The sequence below is a fragment of the Rhineura floridana genome, chromosome 2, assembly GCF_030035675.1.
Source record: "Rhineura floridana isolate rRhiFlo1 chromosome 2, rRhiFlo1.hap2, whole genome shotgun sequence".
NCBI classification, from domain to species: Eukaryota; Metazoa; Chordata; class Lepidosauria; order Squamata; family Rhineuridae; genus Rhineura; species Rhineura floridana.
In genome coordinates, this window is record NC_084481.1 from 27,259,238 (window position 1) to 27,272,811 (window position 13,574).

The window sequence follows — 13,574 nt, forward strand, 5'->3', positions numbered from 1 at the left end:
TCAGGAGTAAAGGACAAATATTTTCTTGACTGTTCTACCAGGCAGGAATTGGAAAAGGAGCCAGAGATAGACTTCTCCCACCTCAGAACAGCAAACAAAACAAAATCTGAGGGGCGCCTGGTCTGGCATGCCAATACATTTCTCACATCTTTCTCAATGAGGAGCACATCCTGAATGAAGCAAAGCCCTGCATGTGATCCAGATACTGTGTAGAGAAGAGGACTGAGAGAGATGGACCAGCAAAACTTTGGAGCACTCATAATGGCATGAGAATTTGCTTCCTTTAAAAAGGTCAAATTTGGATATCCTGACATTTGGATAACCTGACATTTGGCAGGTTAAGGGCGCTTCGCTGTGGCAACAATCTGTGGCCTCCAGAGAAAAACAGAACTGCAGCAAGGGGACACAGGCAAGTTTCATAGGTCCAGAAGATGGCATTGGAAACTCTGTGGGCTCATAAAATGGGCTAACAACTTAAAACCATATGGTGGCATTTCCAGAAAGTGACTAGGGAAACCATTATAATCAAATGATAAAATGGCAGTCAAAAAGTAATCCTTCAATATCTGAACATTAAAAAGTAGCATTTCTTCATCAATGGAGATTGTCAATGATAAAATTATAAAACAATATGAAACGTTTCTGAGTATACTGCTGTTGTATTCCACATATGTACATAATTTAAAACGTCAAAATCAAGGAACACAGTGAGGTTGGGAGAATTTGGTTACTTCACACATTTTCTCCATTATAGAAAGAGTGGGGAGGGGGGAGAGTGAAGTCCCTTTGCTTCCCAAATAAAAACCAAGAGTCCTTGCTTGTCTCTTAGTGTTTGTGAGGGAAGAACAGATTTGGTATTTAATTATAGTCTTACTCTACCGTTTGGGTTGCAAATATGCCCATATTGATTAAAAGCTTTCTAAACAGCCATTACTGTACATAGCTCCATAGTTATTTTCTAGTCTATCATTATGGCACTGAAAGGTAATGCGCAAACTCAGGGATCCTTCTCAGATGAGAGCAGCAGCATTTTGTGCCTCCATTACCCCCCCTTCACTCTCTTTTTCTCTCTCAGCTAACAAATTGGAAAAGACAAAGCATTATTTGTAGCGCTGCAGTGCCTCGCTTATCTGAGGGGGGATGGGACTACAAGAGAACTAATTGTGGCATTACATTTTTATTCCACCATCACTCCTCCATCATGAACTCAATGTGCATGGAGCTCCCAGCAAGTCTTCAGGCTCTGACCAGACCCAAATCTGCTTAACCACAGCACGCACTATCATGTGCCTTCAAGACTACGCCCTAGGCTTAAAGGGTGGTATTCAATGCTATTTCTACTCAGAGCAGACCCAGTGAAGTTAATAAACATGACTAATTTGTTCATTAATTTCAATGGTCTACTGTGAGTGGGACTTAGTTGAATACAATCCAAAATATTTAAAACTAAGTAATTTTTAAAAGTGGATGTGCAGTTGCCAGTGTTCAATACAGCAAATTGGATAGTTCACACACATTAGCACATAAGAAGAGCCTGCTGGATCTGGCCAGTGGACCATCTAGTCCAGCACCCTGTTCTTACAGTGGCCAACTAGATGCTCATGGGAAGCCCATAAGCAGGATCTGTGTGCAAGAGCACTCTCTCCTTCTGCAGCTACAGGCAACTGGCTTTCACATACTGACTCTGACTATGGTGGCAGAGCACAGCCATCTGGGCTGGCTCTAAAGGGTGGCCAGGTGGGGCCCTGGGGCTACAGGGGCCCCTGCGCTCCCCTTCCCCAATCCGCAGCAGGACTGCTGCTGGGGATCACAGGACAGGAGCTTCCGAGCCGCCTGACATTCCCCTGCTTCACCTACCTTTCTCTCTTCTGTTTTTTGCAGCTGTGCGCACTTCACGCACAGGGTTGCCATCAATCAAGATGGAGGCTGAGGTTTCCCTAAGGGGCTGAAGCCTCTGCTGCCATCTTGGTTGATGGCAGCAATGCACATGTAGTGCATGCAGCTGAAAAAACAGCACAGAGAAAGGTAAGTAGAGCGGGGAAATGGCGGGTGGCTTGGGAGCTCCCACTCTGCAATCTGCGGTACCAGTCCTGCTGCGAATCGCAGAAGGGGAGTGCCAGGGGCAGGCTGGTGCCCAAGGGCCCTGACATGCCTGGGGCCGGCCCTGACAGCCATCATGGCTAATAGCCATGATGTAGCACACCAGCATTCCCTGTGCAAGGCTTGGTCCTTTACAGCCTCATAAACCATAGCATTCTCAATCCAATAAACCATGGTTTAAATGGACTGAAAATTAGCCATTGTGCCTGCATACTCATTCCTCCTCCTCTGTCATACACCTAAATGTAAGGCTTGTGCAATTTGTTAGAATACAATTTTGCATTATGTCTCAACAAGGAATCTGTTGCTTTAAGCTCTGGTCACAATCCTGGCTTAGAAACCAGGATCAAGTCTTAGATTGCAAACCTGATTTGTAACTGAAGTTTAAACCACAGAGCTTAGCACATGGTCTAGAGGTAAGAGGAAACTATTATTTAATGTACCCCAGAAGTCTTGATTAAGAGTGTGAAAGAAAATACAAGATGGAAGGACGATATGCATGAGTACAACACTAATCCTCAGCATTAACTGTATTAACCCAATACAGTTAATTCTAAAATAAAAACAAAATAAAAAAATATAGTCTGCTGCCTCAGCTGGAGACAACTTTTTAATCAATTCATCTAGCTGATTAATTGACTAAATGTTTCAACTCTATTCCCCCCATATGTTATTTTAGACTAGAATACATTAAAAGGGGAATTGCAGTTCTTTGATTTCAAGTTTAACGCATTTAAAAGGAAACTTCCAATGAGACTGGCATTTTTAGATCAAAGGGTCTCGTTTTAACTATTTGCCTGGAGGCTAGTGTGACGGGAGATGGGATGATAGCACTTTCTTTAAGCAAGAGCTTATTCCATTGAGAAGTATAGAGAGAGGAAGATTTGTTACTGAGTGGACCCTAGTGAAATCCAGAATGTTATTAATACCTTGAGATAAAAGCACTAGCTTTTATAGGCGACTTCATACTTTACTGCAACAACTCAGGAATGACCAGAGTTCAATTAAAAGCTACTTCCTTCTCAATTCTACAGAATGGAAGCATGTGACTGGTGTGTGACGGACAGGCACAGGATAGGGATTTAATTCGATGAACAGGCTTAGGCAGTTTAGGCTACGGTTCTTCAAGTAAAATTGGCTAAAGCAAAAAATAAATGCACATAAAGCATCTGACTGAGTGAATTACGATGTCATAATGTTGAGTCATAAGAAAATTCCATGAAGGGAAGCTCAGTTTAATGAGAGAGCTGGAAGATAATGCATCAAAGAGCAGTGTGTTTTTCTATGCTTTTGCTTAGTTGGGAATAATGTGGATCTGATAGATTGGACCCAGTGCTATATATAATTCATTCTATGATAGAAAAAGCTCATACACACACACACTTCATTTATGCAAAGCAGCTGTATGACCTCAGGTCCCCAAATATTTTCCCTTCAGGATAGGGAATGGAGCTGGGTAAGGAGGTTTTGAGCAAATGACAGGCAAGGAAAGGGTTCAGTGTCACACACATACACACCTGTCCAAATCCTCTGCTCAACCTGAAACTACTGACGGTTGCTTTGCACTTGTGGTGGGGAGGGAGAGCCCTTATGAAACACCCTTATGGGAAAACACATAACATCTAGTTTGGCAAAAACAATCTAGTGTTTAATAGCCAGAGCCAGTTTTCCATCCTTTTTGCAAACTGCAGATTTGAGGAATTATGCCAGTCAATTATTCCCAATATAAATTATACCTCCTTTTGAGCGGTATAATGAAATCCATAAAAATGCATCTACACACACAAATCTATGCCAGTACTTACAATTGCTTATAACTCCTCCAAGCGGATCTCCTTTGAAATCAAATTCAATGTCCATATACTTGCCCTGTGAAGAGAACAGATTTGAAAAATTTGCATAAAACAAAAAGTTTTAAGCTGCCCTTAGATCCTAAATCAGAGATGTTGCAGAGAAATTCCATTGCCTTGATGTGTGTATTTAAATGTAAATGACAGCTAATAAGCTTTAGATAACATCTTCCTAGCTGCACTCTAACTGGGTTAAATGTGACAGTTCATAAGAGCCAAGCTATTACATTAGCTGTTGCTTGGAGGCCAGATCATCTAAGTTAACTCAGTATGAAACTTTCAGCAACTGCAACTACAACAACAAACACCATAAGGACAACATCTGGCTGTTTACAGAAGGATTTTGAACACACCTTGACTTTATTAGTACAAGTCAAATTTCCCCAATATCCTCCTCTGGGCCTATTATCCAAAGATTTACCAGTATCACCATTCACCAAGTTCCTGGCATTTATTGCCTACTTACTTCATATGCATGTAGCTTACCATAGCTACCAGACTAGAAAAAGTGACAAGTATTGATGCAAGGACACTCCTTGGATAAGTCTTTTGGAAATTTACCTGAGTAAAGTTCTTTGTAGGTAACTTGAGAAGAAAGTATGTGAAAGAAAACAGCATATCAAAGATGGACTATTGAAAAGCTTTTAAAACCTTGTCTCTGTATGGTTGTACAGTTGGCCAATTAGATGCACTGGTAGAACAATTCATGCACCCAAAATCTCCCCAATCATCATTAGCATAGCAATTAGCTACTGGACTCAAAGACAGGAGGCAAACTCTGTAAGGACTATCACATCCTCAAGTAAGGTAGCTCGCATTACATCAACTCACAACCACTGCGAGGGAGCTATGCTGGTGATGCTTACTTTTTCTCCTCCTTCGTTAAATATTGGATTTCCCCCCCTTCTACACCAGGTACGGGAAATCTGGCACCCTGCAGATGCTGTAGGACTCTGCGCTCATCACCCCCAATCAGCATGGCCAATGGTCAGGGATTATCGGACTTGTAGTTCAACTACATCCAGAGAGCCACAAGTTCCCCATTTCTGATCTATAATGGGATGGGGAATCTCTGCCCCACAAACTTAATTAGGCTTACCAGGATTTCCCATTTGATCTGTTTGGCCAAGCCATGCCCGCTTGCCCTACCCCAGACACTCGCCAAACTACAGAGCCAAGTGGCAAGAGCAGAGCACGAATAAAACCTGAAGAACTTGCTCCTAACTCTGCCTGGCAACAGGTTCCTTTCCCCGCTCCACTCCTCCACTACAACCCCTTTTCAGGGCAGACAGCTTCACAGAATCATAGCTGCTGCTGAGGAGAGGAACATGTAAAGCAACTGCAGCTCAATACTCCCTGCTGACATGTAAATTTACCTTATTAAACTGTAACAACCATTTATATGTGAATTTTTATTTTTTTTAAAATACAGGGTTACATGGCAGTTGTTAAAAAAAGAGAGCATCCTCATAGGTAAAACTGGAAGAGTTGAAAAAAAGTTCAAACTCCTTATAATCAGAAATAGTGAGCTTTAAATTGAATACTGTCCATAAGAAAAGATGGTTGCCAGCAATTTGCAACTCATGGCTGCAGGGTAATTAGCACCTCTACAGCAAACAACTGAGTTGCAATCCACATGGTGCCCTGAAGTCTCAGTTCCACTTTCATGCATCCAGAAATAAAAAATCCCTGATGTAGGTGACCTGGTGCACATACTTTTAGGGAACCACTTCCTAGATTCATAGTAGGCACTCTGAGATCTTTCTTCATGAAATCTTGCTCTTCTGGGATGAAACCATAAGCTAAAAGGACAATTACATCTTCTGAATGAGGAGGAATCACAGGGTACGCAATCCACGGCATCCCTTGACTCTCAACATATGGCATCCCACAGAATATGAGTGACATTCTGGTCAAATGAGGAGGCTGCGTGTTCATAGATCTCCAGCTCTCACTGCACATACAGGAGGAATTTGGATGTGAAATGTGCCAGCAGGGCTACTATCAAAATGCCACCCAGTGCAGGAAGAAAATGAATGGCATGAAGTTCAAGGAAATCAACACCCAGAAAAAATGCTCAGGAGTGAAACCCAGCATGATATCCTTCCATTACAAGTTGCCAACAACCACCCTTTTAGATTTGACATTTGAGCGACAGCTTCAGAGTTCCTGTCCAGTAGTGGTTGACAAATAATGACTCCTAGATTTGTTCACCAGTGTTTCTGGGAGAAGCCACAACATTGCTTAAGGGGAGCACCTTCCTCCCCATTCTGGCAGAGCTAGTCAATTGAGCATCCACAGAAACGTCAATATTACTACAACAGAAATACTACTACAACAGAAACGTCAATACTACTACAGTAGAGTGAGGCCACTTGCAGAGCAAGCCTTTGGGTGTGTAAAAGCAAGGTGGAGATCACTTTAACACCTTGCTAGAAGTAGAGGAAGACCTTGTCGCTGATGTCATCACTGTTTGCTGTATCTTCCACAACATCTGCGAGATGGGGGGAGACATCCTGATGGAGGAGCACCTAAACCTGTCTAGCCAAGGTGAAGACAGGTATGTATTGTCCATGGATGGAGAACAGGAAAACTATCTTCCTCAGCCATTCAATTGCTGGCAAGCGAATGCAGGGCATCTTCAGTCCAGGGCAATCAGGTATGTGATATCCTAGTTTATTTGGGACTATTATCCCCACTTTCCCTGAATTTCAGGCTACTACTGACTTGTGCCACATATCTTTGCTTGCACCACCTGTAGCGGCTAGCTGCTAACCCCACTGGCGACTGATCCTTTCCACATCACCTCCCTTTTGTATTCAATCACTTGCATTATGGGTTGCTTTCACCTATCATTCTCTTAATTTTGTTAATCAATAACGTTTGATCATTAATCAAAATGCATCTTTACTGACAGAAAGTGTGCAACTGAGGTGGCAAGATGAGAAGTAGTCTGGCTATCTGGTTGGCTTTCTGAAAGTGTTTCCTGCTTGCATACAGGTGGGGCTGTTTTATAAGTAATTTCCTGGGGTGTGGTGGTGGGTTTGGGTATTTCTCTGTTGGAAACTAAACTGGAAAGTTTTAGTAGTTTTGAGTACTTTGGTGTAACAGCAGCTCTATGATATTATGCGTTGCATTGGGGGGGATTTCCCCTTAGGTAGGTGTGTGCTTTAGGGTGCTTGTTTGTACATTATAAAACTGTGCTCCATACTGTTTACTTTTCCTCCAAAGACTCACATATTTTGCCAAGAACTCCACTCACGCAAAGACTTGGGTCAGAGAGTGAAGGTTTCACCAAGTGGACGCTTTAGTGTTGGAGGGAACTTTCTCAGCACAGTGGAAAGGGTTAAGGGACTTCTAAACATCCATAGGGAGTTTAAGACAAACTGTTGCCCATATAATGGTGTGCAAACAAACCCTGTGTGTAGAAAGTCAGGTAGTAAATTCAGGGTTGTGAAGGCATTTCAGCCTGGATTGCCCTGGTAAGCGTCTCCACTGATTCAAAATAATGAAATAATGCTTCTTCTCCTTAACTTTCTGGGGACAAATATTAGCATCCTGCTGCCACAACTATTTTTCTTTTTATAGTACAAGTGCAGCTTCCCTCCTTGCCTTCTCATTTACTTTTCCACTTCAGAGCAACTTATTTACTTACTTAACAGAGACTTAATAAGAGTGACAGACATTTCTATTTACAATGACAACAGCCATAAAGCCTGTATCCAAGAACAGATTATGGACAAGCCACAGAGCTGATATTTCAAACCAGTTTAGAAGAACTTTCTGTGGATTTTCAAAAATTGTGGAGAAGGATGGTTTTCACCTAATCTGCAACATTTTCAGTTTAAGGTTGTCCATGACTATTCAATTACAAATTCTGTAATATTTTGCAAAGGGTTAAACGATTATGTTCAAATCCATCACAGTTTTCAAGCAAAAGATCAACAGTTATGTTTCTAGGAGTGCAACGCACAACTGTGGATGGGGGGGGGAAAGCAAGTCATCTACCACTTCTGCACAAGTGTTATATATTAATATTAGTATTTGTTTCACCCCAAATTGTGAACTGTTCTGCAGCACACAGAAATGATCTGGATTTTGACTAGAACAGGGGTGGCTAACTTGAGAGCCTGATGTGGCACTCAAGTACCCCACTGATCTTGGCAGCACCAAAAAGCAAACGAATTTAAATGGCACAGTGCTGGGGTGGGTGGAAAGATGGGGCCTGCCTGTCATCAGACTGATCGACTGATAAGCAGAAAGGGGCTGATAACCCCCTCCTCAGATGTTCTGCATTGGGGGGAGGATCTGCCTATGTCTGTGTGAGAGTGTGGGGTGGGGCACACCCACTTTTTGGCCATACCCACCACTGGCATGTGGCCCTCTGAGGGCTGGCCAAGGATGAATGTGGACCTCAGGCCAGAAAAGGTTAGCCACAACTGGCCTAGAACAATCAGAGACCAGGAGAGGTAGACAAGGCAAAAATTGAGAGGTGAAGGACTAAGCAGTAGCAGAATGCACTGAAGTGCTCAGAGTAAAGCTCTACTGGGGGAAAAAGAAGAGCGACGGAGGATTTGCAGGTATACAACAGGCATGGTCTAAATATTGATGGATTACAGCTCACGGCAACTCTGACCATTTGGCCATCCTGGCTAGGACTGATCTGAAGGGCCACAGGATTCCCACCCCTGATATATGGGGAAACAGCTTGATTTGTTGTTCTAGACACCAGGAGAAAGCAAAAAAGCAAGAGAAGGAAACAAAAAAGGAAGCATAAACTTCACATTTGGAGAAGGGGATTGCTGTCAGTGGGTCATCTGCCTTGCCACCATGACCACTGCCCATTTGCTTCCCCTATCTCCATCTGGACCCAACCCACAGCACTGCTCCCAAGAAGAGATGCAGCAGGTGGCAGAAGCTGCTGCTTCTCCTTCCTTTTACATCATTGCTTGAATGCTGAACGCACATGAAGAGGCAGGCAGGCAGGAAAAAAATAGGACCAGGAGGTTTGTGAGTTTTTCTTTTCCACCCATAGCCCGCTCACTGACAACTAGTAGCTACTACTCTTCTTGACTCAGACCAGAAGGAATGCTCAGCCCACAAATTCTGTTTTCAAACATTTTTGGTGCTTTTTTTTGGTAACTATGTAAGGCTCGGCTTTTATAGACCAGGTCCGCAGCCTCGGGATCATTCTTGACTCCCAACTGTCCATGGAAGCTCAGATCTCGGCTGTGAGCTGGGCAGCACTGTATCAACTCTATCTGATACGGAGGCTGAGCCCCTACCTTCCCAATCATCTGCTCCCATCGGTGGTACATGCCCTGGTCTCCTCTCGCCTAGACTACTGTAATGTGCTCTATGTGGGGCTACCCTTGAAAACGGTCTGGAAGCTGCAACTGGTACAGAACGCGGTGGTGCCAGCGAGATCACATAACTCCAGTGCTAAAAGAGTTGCACTGGTTACCAGTTGCTTGCCAGGCCCAATTCAAGATGTTGATTTTGACCTTTAAATCCCTATACAGTCTCAGCCCAGTCTATCTGAAGGAGCGCCTCCAACATCATCAGGTATGCCACCCAACAAGATCAGTCTCAAAAGAACTTCTCTCTATCCCATCAGTCAAAACAGCCAGACTGGTGAGGACCAGAGAGAGGGCTTTTTCAATTGTGGCCCCCACCCTGTGGAACTCCCTCCCAAATTATCTCCGCCATGCCCCCTCTATAATGAGTTTCCGCCGGGCCGTGAAGACCTGGCTCTTCAGGGAGGCTTTTGGGGTGGGCTAGATTTTATTGTTATTGTTTTCAGTTTTTTAAAGTCTATTATATTTGTATGCCTATTTTGTACGTCACCCAGAGTGGCTGGATAGCCAGCCAGATGGGCGACTAAGAAATTCAATTAATTAATTAATTAATTAATTAATTAATTATAGTAGTAAGACACATTAAAATTCTAATTAGATCATTTGTTTCTGCCTCACTAGCTGGTAAAAATGACAATAACTAGGTCATCTCCCTCCGCCCCAACAGTATATAATCTATCAACTGTCCATCAAATGACCTGTTAAACTCACATATCATGCCCTTGCATTAAGGGAGTGATATGAATGATATGACAATGTCCTTACCATCTTCCATGAGTTCATCTTGCAACATTTAGGATTTAAGGTTATGATTAGGTGGAGTAGTTAAGACTTCTCACTCTCCTGTTCAAAATATTTCTTAGAATACCACAGTAACTATTTTTGCCTTGCTTTCGGAAACACTCCAGAAAATGCACCTACACAACAGCATTTATGAATGACAAATCTGGTTATGCCTTGTCATTGGGTTGGATCCAACAATGTCACTCCATAAACAGAAGGAGAAAAGACCTGGAGAAGGGTTGCACATGCTATTTTTTTAATATAAAGGACAAGAGGAGGAAAAAAAAATATGGAACCTAACAGAACAGTGTCTATGGTTTCAGTAGTATCATTCAGACCTCTGACAGAATGTGTGTGTTTTCTCTAGATGCACCTGAGCTTTGGAATCCTGCCTATTGACATTAGGCAGTCTACATTATTTAAAACATTACTTGTTTTGTTTCAGCAAACCTACTCAGACATTGTTACCTATATCTTTTTAAAATAAGTTTTATTGATTTTATCTTTGTTTTGAATGATGATTGTTCTATGCATATTTGTTTTAGTTGGAATGTGGATTTAGCTGTGTTTATCTCCACTTTGATTTGTACACTGCTTGGAGAACTCTTTGATCAAGCAATATACATTTAAATAAATAAATACTTACAAATCTAGAGGAGTTGTCATTCCTTACAGTTTTGGCATTTCCAAACGCTGGTAGGAAGAGAAAAATAAAAAGGTGAAATACACGCAAATACAAACATTAAAGCTAAGCCAATTTGTAAGAACAAGCAATGACATTTTTATTGTTTCTGGCATTACCACAGAATAAAGACAGATAATCCAAAGTGAGGGATAATGAAATCACACTTCAAAGATATTTTGTTTCTCTTTACATAATAATTAAATAGCAAACCTACAGCTAGAATCATGATTTCCCAAATGCAGAATTTTATTGCAATAAACTATAATGTATTCAACATTTAGCTGTTCTGTTCACTAATAAATTAGTAATTAATAGTTTGCACCAGCATAATGTTTCTGCCTAAGAAAGGGTGGGATTAAAATAAAGAGGTGGGTGCTGGAGTACTGGATTTAGAGGACAAAAGGTCAGACCACCTCCTGTAACCCCTCTCCATAGCGTTGCAAGAGGCACAGAGGAGAGTAGGAAGCTCCTTTCTAGAAAAAAAGAACTGAGAACACACAATTACATACACACCCCTTAATGTTTCTTCATCATAAATCTAGCTTTTTGAAGTATCAGGATTAGAGATGGGTGGGGCATGTTGGGGAAAACAGAGCAGCTGTGGCTTTGGATATGGCTACTGCACACATACACACACCATGCACACAACGGAGTTCACACAAACCAACAGGGTCAAAGTTCTTCGCATGCAAAAGGTCCCAAGTTCAATCTCCAGGTAGGAGAGAGCCCTGAATGAAAACCTGGAGAACTGCTGCTAGTCAGTGTAAAGACAATACACTAGATCAGCCTTTCCCAACCAGTGTGCCTCCAGATGTTGTTGGACCACAATTCCCATCTTTCCTGACCATTGGCAATGCTGGCTGAGGCTGATGGGAGTTGTGGTCCAACAACATCTGGAGGCACACTGGTTGGGAAAGGCTACACTAGATGAACCAACAGTCTGATTCAATGGAAGGCAGCTTCCTATGTTCACTACTTTCTCCACAGAATTATGTACCTAGGTACAGAAGATAAATTTGCCCAGGGGGTGGGGAGGGGATTCAGACTTGATGTCACACCATGGTTTAGCACTTGCTACACTGAGGTGAACAACCTGTTCAGTGTTGAGGGCTGCATTCCTTCAAGGGAAAGTAACCAGGGTGGGGTGGTAGGTGTGGCCAAAGCCAGAAAGTGGGAAGGGCCATTTTCTCTCCATCCCCTCTTCATCTATCCATCCATCCTCTTTCACATGCGCAGAGAGGGGGGGAGAGAGAGTGAGAGAGAGAGAGCGCTTCCTGGTTGTTCCTCGAAGACTGGATGCCACACCTCTTCTGGCAGGTGCTCTAGCAGCTCTACTCAGAGAGCCAACCACTGCCAGAAGATACTCTGGCATCTGCTCTCAGAGGGCGAACAAGGAAGGAAATGGGCTTGGAAAGAAGAGAGGAAGCAGGAAATGGGAAAGAAAAAACCCACTGATTTCAGCAGCAGGGGACGGTTGCAGTAAAATTTTGCAGCAGCAGGAATAATTCAGAAGAGGATGATAGAAGGGGACCTCCAAGGGCTGCACATGGCCCACAGACCATGGGTTGCCCACGTATGCACTACATGAATGAACAGTTGGTTCTCATGCGCTCTTCTTCCTCCCTCAGCATATGGCAATTCCCTCCCTCCTTTACTGACTTGAGGCAAATCTCAGTTCATAATTTCATCCAAAGCAGCATATTATGGTTTCTATTTGCCCTGAGAAGTAGGTTTGGAAACTAGTTTGATCCTGGTTTACAGAGTGCAAACTATGGTTCTGTTCAAACCAGGAGAGGAGGAAGGGAATCACTGGGACAGGGGGAGCATATGAGCCTGAGGCCCCTGACTGCTCATTCATGTAACATGAAACCATGGCTTCATGTTATGCTTGAATCACCCCAGTGTAAACCACACTGACAATTACTAGTCAATGCATTTTGAAAAAATGTACTCTTTTTAGTCTCTCCTTCTGGCCCCAAAGTGACCCTTTCATTACTGTTTTTTGTCCCACATCATACCACATTATTCTATGTTGATTAAACTGTATTATGACCTTCCTTTCTCATGTGCCTAAGCATCAACTTCATGGACAGCCATGGTGGATTCATCTGCTTTGCCAACAATACATAACCAATGCTCAAGTCAAGTGGATATTTTGGTGGGTGGAAAAATGTTGTTCCTGCTTTAGCAAATTTGCATTTTCAGATTTCCTGGGATCAAAGCACTGAAGCCAGAAGGAAGAATGTGTTGCTGTTGTTGTTTGGTGTAACTAAAATAATTGTTCTGAAAACTTTATACAGTGCAAAGTTTGCAAGCAATAAATCATTTTTCAGTCTCTGGATTGCATGTCATTAAACATGGGGCTAAACACTGGGATCATTTATAAATGAATGCAGAATCAAATACAAGAGGTCCATTATTAAGAGTTTGGAGACACATTCTTCAGCCGTACCACACGTTCATTGTATCCCTATATTCGTGTACAGTAGCTACACTAGAAGGAATGCGGAGTTGGTAACTTAGGCAGGCAAAATTCTTAAGAAGCTTTTGAAATGTGGTTTTAAACAAACATAAAAGAGGGTCTGGAATATAGTGATAATTATCAAACTTGCATACTTTAGGAGATCATTTAATTTTTTTAATTATTTTTTATTAAATCTTAAAATTTAGGAGATCATTTAATGATCAATGAAGTAAGTTCTTGGAACATTGGTCACTATTTGTGATATCTCATAATGACAAATACCAGCATGGTATCCAATCAAATAACGATGTTGCTTTATTGTTATATTTCACATA

General features: G+C 42.3%; 1 protein-coding gene across 4 annotated transcripts in view; it reads right to left on the bottom strand.

Moving 5' to 3' along the window:
• MYO1B (myosin IB) overlaps positions 1-13,574 on the bottom strand; it is a 198,814-nt gene that overhangs the window by 84,206 nt on the left and 101,034 nt on the right. For all 4 annotated transcript variants that reach the window (XM_061608188.1, XM_061608190.1, XM_061608189.1 and 1 more), the window contains exons 6-7: positions 10,737-10,783; positions 3,906-3,969 (exon numbers count right to left, since the gene is read on the bottom strand). In XM_061608188.1, coding sequence (XP_061464172.1) covers positions 3,906-3,969; positions 10,737-10,783 — 111 coding nt within the window. The remainder of the gene's footprint in view (positions 1-3,905; positions 3,970-10,736; positions 10,784-13,574) is intronic.